The 21,463-nt window shown below is 35.4% G+C and overlaps 1 protein-coding gene and 1 pseudogene across 3 annotated transcripts in view; one reads left to right on the top strand and one right to left on the bottom strand.

The window, feature by feature from the left end:
- MKLN1 (muskelin 1) overlaps window positions 1–21,463 on the top strand; it is a 201,298-nt gene that overhangs the window by 135,656 nt on the left and 44,179 nt on the right. For all 3 annotated transcript variants that reach the window (XM_054726677.1, XM_054726679.1, XM_054726678.1), the window contains exons 10-12: window positions 1,309–1,521; window positions 7,515–7,736; window positions 10,959–11,088. In XM_054726677.1, the coding sequence (XP_054582652.1) occupies window positions 1,309–1,521; window positions 7,515–7,736; window positions 10,959–11,088 (565 nt within the window). The remainder of the gene's footprint in view (window positions 1–1,308; window positions 1,522–7,514; window positions 7,737–10,958; window positions 11,089–21,463) is intronic.
- LOC129151523 (putative 40S ribosomal protein S26-like 1) overlaps window positions 1–21,463 on the bottom strand; it is an 81,934-nt pseudogene that overhangs the window by 51,706 nt on the left and 8,765 nt on the right.

The raw sequence follows: 21,463 nt of genomic DNA, 5'->3' as shown, positions 1-21,463 counted from the left end.
TGAATACCTTTATTGCTTCAAGTAATCTAAATAATGCTAGATTACTCTTCATATAGTACCACTTTTTTATTTTATTTCCTGCTCTAGAAACTTGGAATAGTTATTGATTGCTTAGAAGATTTTATCTAGTCTCCTCTGTCACATTCACCAAGCTTCCTATTTCTGCCATATACTTCAACTCTTTTGTTTCTGCAGCAGCAATTCTTCATCTCAGTCATAACCATACACATTGTAGTAAATGTATTTTTGCTTTTGTTTCTCTTCCGGAAAAAAAAACAATCTGGAGTAGTGGAAAGAACATAGTTTTTGCCTTAGTTGTCCTGGGGCTTAGATTCTCTATCTTACTTTCTAGTTTTGTGACTGTGGACAAATTACTTAAACTCTATGAAATGGTGATATTTCCTTATAGAGTTGTTATACAGATTAAATGAAATATATACACACATACATAGTAATAATATAGACAGAATTTAGGAGATATTTAATAAATATTAGTCCTGGTTTCTTTTCCATCTTTCAACTAATTCAGTCTTGCCCATTTGAAGGTGTTTTTTTTTTTTTTTTTTCGCTTCATGAACTCTACTTTTAGTTTATACTATAATAATTTTTACCTTTGATTCAGTCCTGTGATACAAATGATCTCAACTAATTGATTTTTTTGGTAATATACTGTTCTTCCCATATTCCCCTAGTTGTGTTATTGATTCAGTCAGGAAAGTCACTTTTATATATATAAAGGGTAGATGAAAAAGCCAAAGACTTGGATTCTCATTCTGCTTCTCTCACTAGTGTACTAGCTTTCAGGAGGATGCCTCTTATCTTTTGACTTTTAGTTCCTGTCTTTAAAAGGGGTTAATTGAACTAGAGATTTTATAAAGGGTCCTATTAGTTATGAAATTCAGTGATTCTAGATATTCTTGGAATGCCTATCTGTGCTAGATTCTGGTAAGAAATTCTGATGAGAAATATTTTAAAGGACTAAATGTGTCTTTAAGTAGATCAACATATAATAGAGAATTAAACTCTGTGCACAAATGACTAAAATGCAATGGAGTATGTAATAGAAGCCATATAAGTGTTATGAACAGAATGCCATAGGGTACAGAATAGTTCATCTCATCTTTCCTGGTAGATTTTAAGCATTTCTATGGAAAGATTTTTATCTCCTACTACTTCTTTTGTTGGACTTGTATTACTTGACTTGCTATGAGTTTCTGAACAAAGCTTGTAATGAAAGTAAACAAAAAGAGGCATTTAATTTTATTTTGTTATTCTTTTCATTTCTTGTTCTTTTTTTTCTCTCCGTAGAATGGTCCCAGTGCCAGATCATGTCATAAAATGTGCATTGACATTCAACGAAGGCAAATCTACACATTGGGCCGTTATTTGGATTCCTCTGTGAGGAACAGCAAATCTCTGAAAAGTGACTTTTATCGTTATGACATTGACACTAACACGTGGATGTTACTCAGTGAGGATACTGCTGCTGATGGAGGGCCGAAATTGGTGTTTGATCATCAGGTTTGGTGCACAGATAAATATATGGTAGAATTAATTAGTGCTTAGTAACTTTCTCTTAGTGTTTATGTCACATGTTATGCTTAATAATCTAAGTTATCTCTTAGATTTCTATTACAAATACCTGTGACAGATAATAAAAGTAACTTGTACAGTAGTTATCCTTTAAAATTTTTTTTTTATATATTGCAGGATAAAATACTAAGATCTCAGAACACAAATGTTAATTTATAAAAACTTTAGATAGTAGATGGAGCAGTATATATCAGGAAAAACAAATTTAGTTGTATAAAAAAATCTAGGAATCATAACAATAACAATTTTCCCTTTTAAAACTTCTTATTCTACATTCCTGGAAGAAATTTTAAATTACTTTATAATGAATTCAGGAATTTGAAATTTAGAGCTTTTCTTCTAATTTGTGTGAAATATATTTACCTTTGTATATAATCACAAACATTATAAAACAGATAGAAATTTGACATAAACTAGATGAAGTTTAAAATCACCAATAAAAATCATATAATGATGTTGTAGACAAGACTACACATAGCGATATTGTAAGCCATTTTAATATTAATATGCATGTATCATCATCATCTTCATGAGTGTCATTATCATTTTTATCTATATTTGAATATGTACTCCATGTCAATCAGTTCAGTATAGTTCAGTACCTCAAACAAAACAGTAACCACTTTGAATTCTGTAGGCAGTTTTATTTGATTCAAACCATGTCCAAAGTTTTTTTTGGAGTGTGGGGGAAAGGAAACTTTCAAAAAATCTTTAACACTGTAATGATGAACATAGCATTGTCTAGTACTTGAGAAATAGTAGATGGTGCTAATTATGATCGAATCTAGTTTAGGCCTAGCTTATCTCCTATCTTATATATGAGTTAAAACCAAGTCTTTATTGTTTATTACATATTTTTGTTAATTACTTACTTTAAAAGTATTCTTGCGCTATATTTATATTAACAATTAGTTGTTATAGTAGAATGGTAAGGAAAAGAGGAGTGGGTTATATGCCTATCAAGTAAGTGGTGGGTGGAAAATCAAAAACATTAGTCCTCAAGTATTCTTCCCCAGATCGAATTTGGAACTTCTGCTGGCTCTACGTAACTGAGCTCTGCAAAGCTTTGCACTTCCCTACGACATCCTCAGTGTTTTCATGTGGAAAATAAGAGCTCCAAAAAAAGTTTGGCTGGTTCTGATCTTTTAAAAACAAAACATCAACATAACATTTTGAGGGAAACAACTTATTTTCTTGCTTTCAACTGGTTACGAATTTCTTTTACAAAAGATGCTTATGTCTTTATTTTTACAAGTTGAAAAAAGAATAGCTTAGGGGTAGTCTAAGTACAAGTGTATGTATGGTCTTTGTTTCTCTTGACTTTGATAAAATAGAATGTTCCTTGGAAGCTAGGTTCTGTTAAGTGTTTGGTTTTCAAATGATTTGATGTGAAGAAACCAAGATTTCAGTGCTAATTCAGCTAATAACTAGCTCTGTGACCTTGTGTAATCTGTATAAGCCTCTAGTTTCTATTTTGTTTCATGTAAATAAAGCTATAAGTTGGAACTTCAAAATTACTTAGGGCTGTTCATGACACTTTAAGATTTGACACAACGCTCAAGAACGTGAGAAAGCTAGAGGCATAAAAACGCTTTAAAAAGTTACTTTGCAATTTTGAATTTAACAGTTAATAAATTTAAAGCTTTGGATTTATTAAGAACATAGTGGCAGCTTAGTTCTGAAGCTTTCGATGTTGTTGCTTTGTGTGATTTTCAGGAACAATGAGAACCAAACCAAAAAAAAAAAAAAAAGATTAAAAAACAAAACAAAACACAAGTCACATATTCAGCAAAACCAGGAGCCAAAGAAAACCCACAACTCCCAATTTCTTGTAAGTTTAGCCAAAAATAACTGAAATATTCAGAACCTGTATTAAAGCTGACAGTAATGTAACAGGGGAGAACTGGGAATGTAGAGGGAGCCTAGCAGAGTTACATCCTAGCAGGGCAGACTCTGGGGGAGTTAGTGAGATAAAATGTGCAAAGCACCCAGAATGGCTCAGAAGTGGTAGATATCAGAAAGCACCATCTTCTAAAAGTATGGGAAACACCGTGACAAGTATGAACAGTGCTCCTTTTGCAATATCTAGTGAAGGAACTGGAGGAAATCAAGTCTTGAGATAGAAACACCGCCGTCCCCCCCCCCCCCCACCCCCACACACACACACACACACAGATGAGGGTAGATAGAGTTTAAAAAAGACAGGGCTTCACAGATGGACTACATTTTGAAGAAACCATTTAATTCAGTAGCAACAGAGGAGGGAGTCCTTGAGCAAGAACATTACCCTTTCATAGGAACCTTCTGTTATCTGGTCCAGGGAAATTCAACAAATTTAAATATGAACATTTAAAAAGCTTAAAACATGAAATTTTCAGAGAGGTACTCTAAGGAAAATTAATAAAAAGAAGAAGACCAGCAAAACTTACCTTCACACAATAGCAGATGAAAATTATATATCAGTATCCGAACATGAATTAAATGATTTAATGAAGCTTGATACTTTGAAGAAAACTACAAAGCATAAATTCAATAGTGCAGATGAGATGTCCAAATAAGAGGAGCAGGTAAAACGGGACCTGGTAAAATTCAGGAAAGAAATTGAAGAAAACATAGTAGCATTTTCAGAAATGAAAACTAATCTACATAGAACAAAATGAAGAATAGGTAAGGGTCGTATACATAGATATAAGAAGAGCAGGTACTGTAGAAATAAAGATTAATAAAAGGATTAGTCAGAAAATTATAGAGAAGACAGGCAAAAATAAGCCAACATACATATAATTGGAGACATTAAATACAGAAACCAAAATAATGGAACAACAAATATTTATAATAAAATTCAAGAAGACTTTTCTGAAGAAAGAAGACTATTTCACATTTCAAAAGGGTGTGTTATAATCAGAAAGGAAAAATGTTGACCTATGCATTCAATTCTAAGACATATGTTAGTAACAGTGGATTTCAAATATAAAGAAGCCATTTTAGGGGGAAACTAGGCAAAATGATCAAGTCACCTATAAGAGGAATAAAATGAGACTGGTATCAGATTTCTCTACAGCTACATTCAGTACCAGGAAACATTAGAGCAACACCTAGAAGGTAGGAAAAGACAATGTGATTCAAGGATTTTTTATCTAGAGAAACTGTCCATCAAGTATGACCACCTTTTGAAGAAATTACTAGAAAAAGGAATATAAGCTAGCCAAGAATTGGCAGGAGAAACTTCAGTCAAGGATTGGAGATCTCAGCTCGTTGACATTCATTCACCTTGGGTCAGTGTGGATCATTGGCAGGCTGAACACATACTTTTACTGCTCTCCTGCCCGTATCCTATGAAATGACAATAGAACACATTAGTAATAGTGTTGAAAACAAAAAAGAATGCCCTTTGGGAACTTAAAACTAATTGGGGGTGGGAGGGGGGGAGAATTCCTTTAAGGTAGAAAGCAGATAGGATGAGATCCAACCGGAAGAAACTAGAGCCTGTAAAATTGAAGCCACAAAGTTTATATAGCTGAGGCAAACATTAGATGATCAGTGGGAGACTGAACAGCAAAGCATTCTTCAGTTTGAGTAGCACTTAAGTGTGATATTGTCCATAGGTCAGGTGTTGAGTGTGGGCATCGGAGCTGGAAAGGTAGAGCAATACTCCCAAGGGCAGCTGAAGAGCAGCAGTGGAACCCTTCACAGCATCACATATCATTTCTCCCCACCCAGTCCCTTTAGGCCGGCTATTATATATGTAGCAGGCAAATGACTAGTGATTCTCAGATATAAAGAGGACTAGAACAACCAAAAAATCCATATATTTTAATGTAATTAATACCATGAGACGGGTGCTGAAGTCAACAAATTAAGAATTAACAAAGAAAAACAGTTGTATAAACTGAAGAAGCCTTTAGGATAAGTTTAAGTGATATTTTTAGAGCAATTCAGACAGCTATTCCATTCATAAAAGACATATCTAGAAAAGTTACAAATTAAAGGTTTTTTTAAATCTCAGCAAATTATTTGAAAAGGAGAGTGGACACACCTCAAAATGGTTCCTAAATTAATGAGCTGAAATTATGAGAGAAAAGTTAAGAAACAGAGAGAAGATCCTGAAGTTCCAATGCCATCTAATAGGAGTTCTAGAAGAAGAGAAAGCTAGCCAAAACAAACTCAAGGTAAAAATGAAGAAAACTCCTAAAGATGAAGAAAGACAGTTTTCAGAATGAAGGGAACACCAAGTGCAGTTCAGGATGAATGAAAAAGAATATCCCTGCCTAGATACTTCCTTAATGAAATTTCATAACCAAGGATTAAGAGAAAATCCTAAAAACCTCAGAGAGAAATCTGGTTACCTTTGTAGGCAGACAACTGAGAACAAGCACATCAAAATTAAATATCCCCCAAAGGAAAGAGAAAATCCCTTTGTAGCCATATGAAGAATTTAGGGGCTAGATAACCATAGGAAACCTGATAACAGAGATTGGCCAAAATTAGTATAACTCTGAATTTATGAAAATATAATTGGCTTATGTAATGTGTGTCCCTCGGGATTTTCAGCATGATCCCCAGGTGTTTGGAGAGACTTAAGCCTTAAGTATTTAGGACCGGGTACTGTGACCCAGCTTCAGTGCAGCCCTAGACAGTCATATATATAGTAGGTGAATGGGGCCACACTGAGTTGTCTTCAGGAATGTATGTATTGCTTTTAATGATAGGATTATTAAAGATTAAAGAGTGAGAACACTTTCTTTGGGAGGCCAGGGACATGAAAACTTTATCTCAGTTTTGCAACCATATTCATTAAGATTTCACCTTTGAGGTATAGATATTCACCTTTATGAAAATCAGCCAGAAACCTAGGAAATGGCAAGTGAGTGGATCTTTTTAGTGGTAGGTAAAGATTAGAAGAGCTAGAGTGTTTTTTTTTATTTTAATTTTTTAAAATTTATTGGGGTAACATTGGTTAGAATCTTCTTTTTAACATTAATTTTAAAACCAAATTTTACAATTATTAAAAAAACTTTTTATTAAAATGCAAAAAATGAATAGCAGAAGTAATTGGAGGAGAGAATTGAACATACAATTCAAAAAAGTGTTTGTGCTTTAGCAAAATGATGTTTTGTATACACAATTTTTTTCTTTAATTATAAATGCCACTTGTGTTCAGTATCTAATTTCCAACTTATACTTACGTATTCTTTGAAATAGAATTTAATTCTTATTTCTTATCTTTGACAAATGACTTTTCTCAGATATTTTTATGAAAAACTGTCATCTGAGTTGAAAGAATTAAGTTTGGCTTTTGAACTTGAGTTGCATAACATACCTCCAAGAAAATTAAATTTATAGTATTGTGTTAAAATAAGGCAAGATTCATCACACGGTAGAAATCAGTCTAAAGACTGTTGCAAATGTCTGTTTATTTTATTGTTTTTTAACATAATTTGAAGAGTTTTGTAAAATAAATGCAGAGAGGTGAATTTAGTTGCATCACTCATTCACATATCTGCTCTCTTATTTAATGGTAGCAAAATTAATAGGATGCTTGCAAGGAGTGTGTGATCACTTTTTATCCATAGAGTATGACCTGTATTCACTCTTAGGTTTACAGATCAGCACCTCATGTATTATTTGTTGGTTGATGTGGTATAAAAATTATGCAGTTTCAAGAATGCATAAAGCTCTTGAACCCAACATATTTTGTTCTCAGAGGGAAAAATTGAAACTGGAAAAGGTATTTAGAAATCCATCTGCCAGGTGGTTGGCAGTATTGCAGTAAATGTGTATGATAATCAGGGGCGGTACTTAGATTTATTAAGACATAGTTCAGGTTTTTTTGAGAGTCTAAAACAACACACATTGGTTTCATTTTAACACATATGACAGGAACAATCTAAAACTATTCAATCTATTTTTTATTCTGATAGATGTGTATGGACTCAGAAAAACATATGATCTACACCTTTGGGGGTAGAATTTTGACTTGTAATGGCAGTGTAGACGACAGCAGAGCCAGTGAACCTCAATTCAGTGGGCTGTTTGCTTTCAACTGTCAATGTCAAACCTGGAAACTTCTTCGAGAGGACTCCTGCAACGCTGGGCCTGAGGATATCCAGTCTCGGATAGGACACTGCATGCTATTTCACTCAGTAAGAATATTCTGTACTTTGTGTTATGTTATTTTGTCATGTGTATCTCAGTAAGAAAAGTGGTGAAATCTAATTCCTCAGTAAGTGATCAAAACTTTTCATTAGATATAAATGATTAGTGTTAGCAATGATAGACAAAAAATAAAACTTTTTAACAGTGAACTGTTATAATTGAGGCTCTTTCCCATCAACTTAGTAATTCCTAAATAGTTATCACCTGAATAATAATGTAGGTATTTTTTTTACTAACTTCATTGCTTATATAGATCTATTTCTCTTTATTTTTTAACTGCAAGGTCAATTTTCTTATCCGTTCTTATTTTTCCCTTTGCTATTCTTCATTAAGTGCAAATAATTAAGAATTGACATTATAGAATTAAAATTAAAATTTATCAGCTAAACCAACACACAGACATTGCATTAAACTTTTCTGATGCTACAGTGGAAACTTGGGCCTCTTTCTGTGAATATAACTTTAAAAATATATTATGGAATATTTTAATCCTATGCCAAAGTGGGGAGAAGAGTATGATAAATTCCTGTGTACTCGTTAGTTTCAACAGTTATCAATATTTTACTGTTTTTCACATATCTACCCCACTTATATTTCTTTTTTTTTTAATGTTTCTTTGATTTTTTTTAAGTGCTGGGGTATTTTAAAGCAAATCCCAAACACACTTATCATGACACCTATGAATATTATAGTGTGTCACTAACAGTAAAGGATTAAAAAATAATAATTGCAATACTATTATAATATTAACCAAAGTAAAAGCAATTTCTTAACATTTATACATAGAATTTTTCTGAAATACTGAAAAGTACCTTTTCATAATTGGTTTATTCAAGTCAGGGTTCAGAAAAGTCTAAGTATTACATTTGGTTGTCAGATCTCTTAATTTTATTTAATCCATAATAGTGCTGACCCCTCTTATATTATTCCCCCACATACCACTTATTTGTTAAAGAAACTGAATTATGTGAGCTTTAGAATTTCTTGTATTCTTGATTTAGCTGATTTTATTTTCTCATAATGTCATTTATTGTGATCTTTTATCTATATTTCCTGGTCTAAATCCAGAGTCACTTTAAAAAAATAATTTTTCAATTACAGTTGACATATAATATTAGTTTCATATGTACAACCCAGTGATTAGACATGTATATAACTTACAAAGTGATCACTTCCATAAATATAGTACTTTAGATTCACTCCCCTTTTGGGGAGCGCAAAAGGAAAGGTGCAGGAATACTTCATAGGTGGTCTGATTGCAAAATATCGAGAGGCATTTTATGTGTAGTTATCATACTTTTGGTGGTGTTATAATTGTTCAGTGCATTCAGGTGCTATCAACCTGATTATTAATTATAAAGTTTCCTGTCAATATTTTACCCCATGGCTCTAGCAGCCATTGATAATCATTGCCTAGATTTCAATAAGATTGTCAAATGGTGATTTTTCTAATTGTGTCATTTCTTCAGCATTTGTTAACTGATTGTATTATTAAAAACTTATTCTCATTAACTGTGTAGCTACTCTGATATGTAAACTGCATAGGATAGGTAATATAAATTGATTTTCTTCCTTTATCACTTTTTTATATTAATGAGTTGAGGCTCCAAAGTTAACCGATAGATTTTTTTTTATTATTATTGATTTTTTACAGAGTGGAAGAGAGAGGGATAGAGAGTTAGAAACATCGATGAGAGAGAAACATCGATCAGCTGCCTCCTGCACACCCCCCACTGGGGATGTGCCCGCAACCAAGGTACATGCCCTTGACCGGAATCGAACCCGGGACCCTTGAGTCCACAGGCGTTTCGGCCCGATAGATTTTTTTAAGTGTTATTATGAACTCATCGATTTTTATATATTTGATTTGTTTAATCCAATGATGTCATTACTCTTTTTTTTTTTTTTTTTTTAAGTCCTCACCCAAGGATAGTTTTCCCATTTATTTTCAGAGAGAGTGGAAAAGGGGGGCGGGGGGACATCAATGTGAGAGAGACACATCCATTGTCTGCCTCCTGCACGTGTCCCAACTTGGGCCAGGAATTGGAATCAAACGGTGACGCATTGGTGCCACACTGGCCAGGGCCATTAATTTTTTTGATGCCCCAAAATTTTCTCTGTATGTGCATGTATATGTGTATATATGTATGTTTGTGTGTGTGTATAAATATATATATATCCTTTTTAGTAAGAGAAAAATTAAATCATGAGTTTATACTGCTATATCTAATACAAATGAAAGATTATAATTTTTAATATCTTTGATTTTATATATCTTTTAAGTTTAAAATCCTCCTTCCTAATGTTAGTATTATATTATTCTGTCTTATAGTTTACAGAATAGCAAAACTAACAGCAAAATCACTAAATGCTGTTTAAAATTGCTTTCTTATTATTTTTCTGCTCAGGATATAGCCCACTAAGAAAGGGTATTCAAAAACGTGAATTAAAATCACTAGAAATATTCTCTATGTGGTCATATCTTTATGTACCGATAGGTTTATTTTTTTTCTAATTTCAGAGATTTTTTCCTTTTGAGTTAATTTGTTTTCTAATTAAATAAAAACATACACCTGGTTCTAAAGGCAAAACCAAAAGTCTGGGTACTTTAAGAGAGATCAGTGTTATCCCTGTTGTCTTCCTGTTCTGTCCCTTCTCCAAGAAGTAACTGTCTTTTATTAGTTTCCTTTCTTTGTTTCTTTTTGGAGAAAGAAACAAACACATACACATTTCTTTTTTCCCTTTCTTGCACAAGAGAGCACTTTGTATACATTATTCTGCACCTTGCTTTTTTTTTTTTTAATGTTTTTATTGTTTTTTTTTTTTTTTTTTTTTTTAGAAAGAAAGGAAGGGAAAAGGAGAGATAGATACATCCAGGAGATCAATTGTGGCTTCCTCAACTCGGGCATGTGCCCTGACTGGGAATCAAACCAGTGATCTCTTGGTGCATGGAACTCTGCTCAAACAACTAAATCACACCGGCTGGGCTGCACTTTGCTTTTTTACTTTAATAGGATATCCTGGAGATCACCTCTTAGCAGTATATAGAAAGCATCTTCATTTCTCTTTGTACCATCATAGTACTCCACTGCATGGGATCTGTCATAAAATTACTTTTATAGAGGTTTAAATTTTTTAAAGATCATTCTGAATTTTTCATGGAAGTGACTACTTTCTCTGTTCTTTGCCATTTTTTTCTTATTTTTCAGAAAAATCGTTGCTTATATGTATTTGGTGGCCAGCGATCGAAGACCTATTTGAATGATTTCTTTAGTTATGATGTGGATTCTGATCATGTAGACATAATATCAGATGGCACCAAGAAAGACTCTGGAATGGGTAAAGGCATTTAGTGATTCTTCTTTCATGTCTTAAATACTTTAGAAGGTGGACGACTATAGCCCATTTTCTTTTCTTTCTATCCATTCTTCACCCTTGCCCCATTTCTTTAATTGAAGTAATTCTGACTAAGAGGTCAGAAAACTTGTTTTTGTCTCTTTCTTCCAGCTAAATTATTCAATCCTATCTGTTTAAAATATATTAATTATTATTTCCTTGGAGCAGAAAGATAGTATATGAATCTCTATGGGAATTTTTTGTGTGCTTATTGGGGAGGAGGGGCTTTGCAAGAATTGATATCCTAAAAACTATATCATTCTATATTTGCTAATCAGTTCCACTTTCTGCTTTCAGTATAGTAACATATTATGCACTAGCATTGTAGAGTCTGTCTTTGTTCTGAAGGAGGACATGTAATGGTAATGCCTTTTAAGTCTACAAATTCAGCATCCAAGAAGGTATTCTCCTCGTAATAGGGTAAATGGTTGGCTTCAGATAGTCCCAGTTTTATGTATATTGCCCTGACATAATTATTAAAACTGCCCCACTCACTCTCAAAAGTATCCTATTTTAGATGATACACAGTTACCCTACATAGTAGTCACTTTGCCTGTGATTAGTATGCACAGGAGAATGGTATGTTTGTTTAAGGCCCAGGGGTTTAAAATGCCTAATTTGAGCAATAGGGTGAGAAATTAGAATAGCTTGCTTTTCCTTTTAGCTATTATTTATAAAAACAGATTTTTAAAATTATAATAGTTGTTCATATTTAAGAGGGAAGTTTTCTTTTAACAAAAGATTGCACCATTGTAAAAAAAACAACAACCACACACATGAAGTAGTTTGCCCTCAGGACCCTTCTCCCATACTTTCTACTAGCACTTTTTTTTCTGGGGAGAAATGAAATGATAAAAGCTCTGTGGAGGCAAAGGGGACAGGGCAGAAAATAGGACAGTTCAACCTATAAACTGAATAGTAGAACTTCTAACCACATCCCTGTTCCCAGAATGCTAGACATATGTCTCTTACAAAAGACTGGAATCACCTTTTCTGGAGGAAATGTATAGCCTCAGAGAAAATATTTCCAGATACTATTGTTTGGGGACCCTCCACGCCCATAAAATGGCTAATCTCGCTGCCTGGTCCACTTTCACAGCCCAGTCCCCCTATAGTGTTGCCCACGATATACATAACATTTTCAATTAACTTTTTATTTTGTCACTCTTATTGAACTGTCAGCTAAGTATCTTCTGTATTAGGACCTTCACCATGGAAGAGAGAGACAAAAACAAAACAAACTTGAAAACAGAAATCTGGAGTAATGCACTGAACACAAGTAAATGAAAATAATAATGATCAAGGCCAGTTTTCTTAGAGGAAAGGATCTGCATCCATAAAACTATAATAGGATGCAATGAAAAATCAGAGAAGAGTTGTAAGAAATCTGAAAAATAGACAAAAAGACAGAGTTGAAAATAAGGACCTTAGAAAATCAATCCAGCAAATATGTGATACCTTAATCAATAAAGAAATTAAATTTAAAAAAAAGAAAATCAATCCAGGAGTTCCAATATTGAACTAATAAGAGTTTCTCAAGCTATAGAGAACAGGGAAAATGGAGGAGACTAGAGCCTATCTAATAAAGAAGGAATAGGCTTATTGACCCTCACATCATTGCAAATATGGCGGTGCCTACAGCCAATAAGGAGGGAATGTGCTAATTGACTTCCCTGCCCACAAAGATGGTGGCACCCACAGCCAATAAGGAGGGAATATGCTAATTGACTGTCCCGCCCTCAAATATGGTGGCACCCACAGCCAATAAGGAGGGAATATGCTAATTGACTGTCACACCCTCAAAGATGGCGGCGCCCACAGCCAATAAGGAGGGAATGTGCTAATTGACTTCCATGCCCTCAAAAGATGGTGGCACCCACAGCCACAAGATGGCAGCGCCCAGTCCCCTCAGCCCTGCCAGGATGGCAAGGCCAGGCCCGCCCCCAGGCAGGCCTGGCCGCTCTGCGCGCCTGCCTCCAGAGTCCCCCAGTCCCCTCGGTCCCCCAGCTGCCCAGGGCCGGCCCGAGGTGCAGGCAAGCCTCGGATGGTGGCTGCCCAGCCACCCAGGATCGCCCGAGGCTCAGGTAACCAGGGCCAGCCGAGGCTTGCGCTGCCGGCAGTGGCAGCAGCAGAGGTGTGATGGGACGTTGCCTTCCCCTGATCGCCAGGTCGCCTCCCGCCCCTGAGGACTCCCAGACTGTGAGAAGTGCAGGCCGGGCTGATGGACCCCCCTCCAGTGCATAAATTTTCATGCACCAGACCTCTAGTTATAAAATAAATAGCAGAAAATTTCTCTAAACATTGGCTCCAGATTATAAATGGACACCTACAGAAGTCAGTATGTCAAATTTAGCAAAATAAAAACCATCATTGTTCACTGTGGAATTTCACATATCAGGGTAAGGAGAATATCTTAAAAATTTCTAGGGTAAAATGAGGTCACATTCAAAGGAATAGGACTTAGAGTGGATATACAAATTCTCAACAGTATTGGAAACTGTAAGATAAGGGGAAACAAGGTCTTAAAATTCTGAGGGATAATTATCATGATCTAGATTTCTACTTAGAGCCAAAACACCAATGAATCAAGAGAGAGGGAATACTGTTTTCAAATATGTATGGTTTATCAATAGAATCTGTTTGCCTCAAGTAATAGAAAACCTAGGGAACCATGGCTTAAACATATAAGGAATTTTTTCTCGCACAGAATAAGAAATCCAAAGATAGATAATCTGGACTGATGCAGTGACTCAAGCAATATCTTAAAGGCCCCCAAGTTCTTTTAAATTGTTCTGTTTTCCATCCTTAACATGGTGATAGTCTCATGGTGGTAAGTTGGCTGATGCACCTCAAACGATGTCCTCATTTTAAATAGGAGAAAAGGAAAGAAAGCAAAACTTGCCCAGAAAGCTCCCTGTGAAACCTGGCTTCAAGAGAGTCTGGGAAAGCAAGTATTTAGCTTTTCCAGCCTATATTTATGTAGTACACTGGGGAAAGGGTTTGAAAGTGGCTATTAGATCAGGCAATCAAAAGTGTCTGCCACACAAGAATAAAATATGATAGATCTGCTCTGGCTGGTGTGGCTCAGTTGGTTGAGCATCATCCAGTGCACTGAAAGGTCACCAGTTTGATACCTGGTCAGGGCACATACCTAGGTTAGAGGTTTGATCCCAGGTTGGGGTATATACAGGTGGCAACTGGTTGATGTTTCTCTGTCTCTTCCTCTCTTCCTCTCTCTAAGATCCATTAAAATTTTTTTAAAAAATTATAAAGAGCAGGGATTTGAAGTTTGAGTACAAATAAAGTCGTCTCCGTGCCCTCCCTCCCGCCCCCCAATTCTAAGTAAGCTGCTTCCCAAGATTAAAAGAAAAAAGTGGCAAAGAGTAATAGTGATAGTGAATTAGTAAAAGAATAAATAGAAAATTTCACTGTCATAAGTAGGCTTTAATGACTGTTATTTGAAGGTTTAAAAAAATAATGTAATGCTTCATTCATTGTTATGACTAGACTTAGAGCCATCAAAGTATAATTGTTTTGTTTTTAGTTCAATTTTGTTTTGATTATAAAAGTAACATTCTCATTTTAGATAATTTGGAAAATATAGAAAGATGCAAAAAAGAAAATGTATCAAACCATCCAGATGTAATCTGTTAACATTTTTATGTAGTTCCTTCTACTCTTTTTAAACTTATTTATTGTATAAAATTTAGTACAATTTTATTCTGTTTTTACATTTTCATTGAATTGACATTTTTCCCCATCAATATAATTTTATTATTATGGACTAGAGGTATTAGTAGAAAAGACAAGAAGATTCATTTTCTAAGTTACTGCTATAATCAACTTTTGTGAAATCAGAATCACCCATTTTGCTATGCATTAATTTTTAATTTATGGTGCATTATCCCACCATGCAAATTAATTCATTAACTCATTCCTCCTTCTCAACATATTTCAGTGCCTTTATATGCCAGGTGTGTTTTATGGTTCGTATGTTATAAAATCCCTTCTCAAAAAGAACTCACATTGTAGTGGAGAGAAACATGCAGTTGCCTTCTACGTACTGTGAAGTAAAAAAGTTGGATGTTATGATAATGGGAAGTCCCATTTAGGTAGAGTGGGTTGGAAAATCATCTCTGAGGAAGTAATCTTTAAGACTTAAGACAAAAAGTAGAGAATTAGGAAGAACTATGTTAAGAACTGAGAGAAAAGCAAGTACAAAGGTCCCAAAGCCGGAAAGAACTTGGCATGTTCTAGGAACAGTTGGGGCTGGTGCAAATTGAGAGTGGGAAAAGTTGGTATGAAATGACGTTGAAGAAATAGTTGTCTGATTATTCAGTGCCTTTTACAAATGCAAGAACTTTCGATTTTTTTTTTTAAATAGGAGGTTATTGAAAGGCTTAATTACAGGGTCTTGATCGAATTTAAGTTTTAAAAATATCACTCTTTTGTCTACATACAGAATGTTTAATTTTGTCAGTATGCTGATAAATTGCATTGTCCAAAGGTTGTATGTATGATGGATGCCTTAACTGAAGTTGTTGTGGCATGGTTGATCAGTTAGAACTTCTGTACTTGGGAAATTTTCCCAACTAAAACTTTTCAATTATACTTGGAATTGTGGAACCTTAGTGGTTCTGTTGGCATATTAGGAAACTGAAATTCTCTTTTTTTTTATTTTTTTCCATCTCTTTTCCTCCATCCCTCCTTTCTCCCTTCTCTCCTTTTCCTCCTTCCTTACTTCCCTTTCTTCCTCCTTTCCATCTTCCTGTCCCTCTCTCTCCTCCTCTGCCTCTCTTCCTTCTCATTTTTCCCTTCTCTTTTAGTTTCCCCCCCCATTCCCTCTTTCTCTCTCTGTTTACCTTGTCTCCCACCCAAGGAGCTTTTGATATGTGGCCAGGATTGAAAACCACTGTCTTCAAGCCTATCTCAGTCCTTAGTCAAAGTAACTTTGAGTAAATTAATGTCTCAGCCTTAGCTTGCATGTCTGTAAGTGACCAAAATTGCATTTCAAGGAAAATAGTGTCCCTGCTCATGGCAGGGTAGAGATGGGTTGACCCTCTAGTTTAAACTGGTGTTAATTTGGGTACTTCCATTTTCACAAGAGTATGTCAGTACTACCTAAGGTCAGTACTATCCAGTAATCAAGTCATGTCGGTTTTACCTCCATCTTCTCTGTATTCCCATTGCTACTCACTGGTTTAGGCTATCATCACCTATTTGGCCTCTGTTTCTAGCCTTCCTCTTCCTGTGACCCCTATTCTTCTCCCCAACCCATTCTTCACACTGTAAGCAGAACATAGCTGTTCTCTGTTACCAGTTAAGTACATAACCATGCATTTTAACGTTTAAAAAATATATTTTTATTGATTTCAGAGAGGAATGAAGAGGGAGAGAGTTAGAAACATCAATGATGAGAGAGAATCATTGATCAGCCGCCTTGTGCACTCCCCGTACTGGGGATCAAGCCCACAACCTGGGCATGTGCCCAGACCGGGAATTAAACCCTGATCTCTTAGTTCATAGGTCAATACTCAACCACTGAGCCATGCCGGCCAGATGCACTTTAACATTTATACAGCGGATATTTTTTGGTCACCTACTAGGTGCTAGATAAGCACTAGAGATACAACTGTAAATAAGGACTCTATTTTTATGGAGCTTATAGTTGCTCATAGGGAGAAAAAAGTAGACTGACAACCTTACGTTTTGGTTACTGCTAATAAGGTAAGAAAATCTCTTTTAAACATATAAACCTGATAGTTTTCCTTCCCTGCTTAAAATCTTTGTTCTTTTTGTCCTCAGGATTAAGTATAAACTAAGCCTGACTCACAGCTTCCTTAATGATATGCTCCAGCTTACTTAGTTCCAGCCCCATTCTTGCTATCCACCCACACCTTGCCACCAGTTCTTTGTTTCATGACCACTGAATATTAATTCTTTATAGATAGAATACTTTTTCTTGCCTTCGGTTTTTTGCTCATGCTGTTCTTCCTACCTGATCACTCTTCCCTCCTACCTCCAAAAGTTAACTTCTGCTCCTCTTTCAGATTTTAGCCTATTGACCATCATCTCCTGAAATTCTCTAACTCCTCAAGCCCAGGTTAGAATTTGAAGTATATAGTTCTAACCTTAGTTGTTAACACAGTTCTAGGTATTCACCTTGCAGCATAATCTACTAGTACCGTGATCGGCAAACTGCGGCTCGCGAGCCACATTCGGTTCTTTGGCCCCTTGAGTGTGGCTCTTCCACAAAATACCACAGCCTGGGCGAGTCTATTTTGAAGAAGTGGCGTTAGAAGAAGTTTAAGTTTAAAAAATTTGGCTCTCAAAAGAAGTTTCAATTGTTGTACTGTTGATATTTAGCTCTGTTGACTAATGAGTTTGCCGACCACTGTACTAGTAGACTGTGCTTTTTAAAACCTGTGAAAAGCTCAGCTAAAATATATAGACTTTACTTAAGATTTCTTAAGGAGCATTTAGTCTTTTTAGAACTCTAGATCAAAAAAATCTTTCACTGGATTTAGTTAGACCATTTGGAAAACCTCACATTAGAGAATTATGGTATAATGCAGCGATTTTCAATCTTTTTCATCTCATGGCACACATAAACTAATTACTAAAATTCTGCAGAACACCTACAAATATATTATACTTTTGATTCATTCACACCAAAGAGCTATTATTGTGTTGGCTGTTGTTACTTTTTTTTATTTGACAATCTAAGGGAAAAGAGGTTAGTGTCCCTGACCAAATAGTCAGGTATTGCATGTTTTAAAAATTCTTTCACCACACTGGTTAAAAATCACTGGTATAATGTATTGAACTCCCATAGAATTACTTTTACCTTATTTAAAGTTCATTTAAATTTAATTTTATCTTACTTATTTTGTAAGCCATGAAAAGTCCTTTTAAAGACAAGGCAGGGTACTATTTAAATGTCCACATTATTTAATATTCTTAGAAACACTAATTTCATTCCATTACATGGATGCTCTGTATCTTATTTAAATATTCTATTTATTAACTGTTCTTCTGAAGCTTTTTTTTTTTACTAAAGTTAATTACTGTAATTTGAGATGGACTTTACATATAATTACTATGTTTATATATGATTCAGTAATGTGAGTTGATTAAAACTGCATTTATGATGTGAGTTCCAATTGGATTGTTTGAAATCATAGAAATTTGTTTGAACTTTTGAGGTCACCAATTAGAGATGATATATCTAATTCTAAAATGGTTACTTCTTGTTATAATTTTTTATTTTGCAGATACTATAAAATCTTACATTGTTGTTCTTTATAATTACTTAAATGAATTATCTCAAGATTGAAGAAACCTCAACTCTTATTTTTTCACCAGAGTATAATAATTGTATGCTCCCCTCAGGAGAAAATTATAATTTAAATGAGTGGATTGGCAGCTGCTTAGAAAGAAGGGATTTATTAGCATTGTGTCTAACACATACATAATTAACATCAAAATTCAGCACATATAACATTTAGGTTTATTTCTGAATAACTTTTGGCAATAAATCCATGGACACAATGGGTTTAACAGACTCTCCATATCTATGCTCTCTATTTAACACTAATTGAAAATTATGTTTAGAAGATAGTCTGTCATACCAACAGAGCTCTATGGTATGCTATCCTACCTAATAAAACAGTAATATGCAAATTGACCGCACCTTCGCTATACCCAAGCCACACCCACCAGTAAAAGCCACGCCCACCAGCCAATCAGGGCAAATATGCAAATTACCCAACAAAGATGGTGGTTAATTTGCATACACTGAGGGAGGGAGGAGTGAAGACTGAAGCCAACTTAGAAGGAAGAGGGAGGAAAAGCGGAAAGCAAGGTGGCTGCCAGAGGGAAAGCCCGGGCAGGGTGGGGCGGGATGGAGCGGGGCGGGGCGGGGTGGACGGCAGCGGTGCGCAGGTGCAGGCGCGGCGGCCGCAAAGGCGGCGACAGCTGGCAGCGCACGCGGCCGAAGCGGCCGCTTGCAGGATTCTTCCTGCAAATGGGCTACTAGTTATAATAGAACTAGAGGCCTGGTGCATGAATTCGTGCATGGGTGGGGTCCGGCTGGCCCGCCGTGATGCGGGCCCATCAGGCGGGGCCGGCAGGGGGAGGGGACATGGTAGGTTGGCCAGCTGGCCCCGCCCCCAATTGGGGTGGGGGGCCAGCCGGGGAGAGGGGCCGCCCCCGATCAGGCCAGTTGGCCAGCAGCATTGCATGTCATAGTGACTCGTCGTTCTGGTCGTTCCAGGCATTCCCGCGTTCTGGTCGCTTGGCTTTTATATATATAGATTACTTTCTCATAGCTGTATTAAATGCAAGGTAACAAACATATTGAGTCTTCATCATTTGCCAGGTGCTAAGTCAAGCATTGGTGATACAGAGCTCTTACAACCTAATTCCTATTCTAAAATAGCTTTGTGTTTACTTATTTTGTTCCTTAAATTTGGTTGACTTTATTTTCCCACATCTGCCACTCTTTTTTCTAACCATAGTGGCAGATTGTTATAATAGAAAGAATAGTGAACTGAGAATCAGAAAACTTGGTCTCTTCATCTGCATCTGCCACTCATCCCTCTGCAACTTTGGCAAAATTATATAACTTCTCTGGACCTGATTATTCATCTGAAAATGAGGGGATGAGACAGTTGATCTTAAGGCCTCATCTAACTCCAAAATTTTGACAGTTAAATTTCTTACCCTTCTGTTATCAGGCTGTGAAACTAACACAAGTGCTATGTTAGTTATGTCTGCAAGATCCTATTTATCTATAAACAAATTTTCATGAACCTTAAAAGCAAAATCTACTGACTGTCATCTCAGCCCTAGGAATATGCTTTTATTGTGCTAATTGACATTGTGTTTTTAAACATATAAAGTTTTAATGTTTTTGACCCTTTTAGACTTGTATCAATTAACTAAATAAGGCCCATTTCATCAGTACAGAGAAGATTATGAGGCTAATGATTTGCTGTCATTAATATAGATTAGTTAACCAAGCTAGAAAATGATAGTGCTTATATTCAACATAACTTGGTTTCATTGCTTTCGATTTAGCATCTTTTATATTTGGTATGCCATTCTGCTAAAACTGGATTATGTACATTTTTCTCTCAACATTATTGTAAATAATAACTTTCCATAATTTCCCCCCTTTAATTCTCCCCAGGAGTGTTTTTCCTAGTTACAGGCTCATCATGAAAGTACAGTATTCATATTTTTAATATAAAATTTGTCATTTGATAATGTTAATTAAAGTTTACCTTAAAACAAAGATAAAACATGCAACAACACTGAAGACAATTTTTAAAATGAAAGGTAATAAAGTAGTATTAACACAACAATTTATATTTATAAAGCTACAACTTTATACAGATTAATTAAATGGAATAGAACAGATCGTATAAAAATATCTCCAGATACATATGAGAATTTAGTGTATGATAAAGTGGTATTTCCACTCAAAGAAGGAAAATGAATTATGCAATAAATGACATTAAGATGCCACTTAGAATTGGTTAAAAATAAAAATAAAATCTGCATCTCTGATGTCTGTGTATCACAAAAATGCTAGAGAGATTTAAAAAAAATTTTTGAATCTTTATTGTTGAAAGTATTACAGATGTTCCCCTTTTTCCCCCCTGTTGACCCTCTTCACAACACTCCCACCCCCTCCTCAAGCCTTCACTGCACTATAGTCTGTGTGCATGGGTTATGCATATATGCATATACATTCTTTGGTTAATCTCTTCCCGCGGCCCCCCCCCCCCCCCCCCCCCGAGAATTACCAGTCTGCTGTGTGCTTCCATGTTTCTGGATCTATTTTGTTTGTCAGTTTATTTTGTTCATTAGATTTTACATATAAGTGAGATCATGTGATATTTGTCTTCCTCTGACTGACTTATTTCACTTAGCATAATACTCTTCAGGTCCCTCCATGTTGTCTCAAAGGGTAAGAGTTTTTTTAATTTTTTTTTTTAGGCCTACGTAGTATTCCATTGTGTAAATGTACCATAGCGTTTTTATCCACTCATCTACTGATGGGCACTTGGACTAATTCCAAATCTTAGCTATTGTAAGTTTTATGCTTAAGAAATAAAATTATAAGTCTGGTTGTTTTTAATAATTTAGGATTGGGAGAAGACCTTTCTATTTTTTTTTTAATATATTTTATTGATTTTTCACAGAGAGGAAGAGAGAGGGATAGAGAGTTAGAAACATCGATGATAGAGAAACATCGATCAGCTGCCTCTTGCACAACCCCTACTGGGGATGTGCCCGCAACCAAGGTAAA

The sequence above is a fragment of the Eptesicus fuscus genome, chromosome 14 (genome assembly GCF_027574615.1).
Source record: "Eptesicus fuscus isolate TK198812 chromosome 14, DD_ASM_mEF_20220401, whole genome shotgun sequence".
Classification (NCBI taxonomy): Eukaryota; Metazoa; Chordata; class Mammalia; order Chiroptera; family Vespertilionidae; genus Eptesicus; species Eptesicus fuscus.
This window is presented reverse-complemented; position numbering and strand designations above follow the sequence as displayed.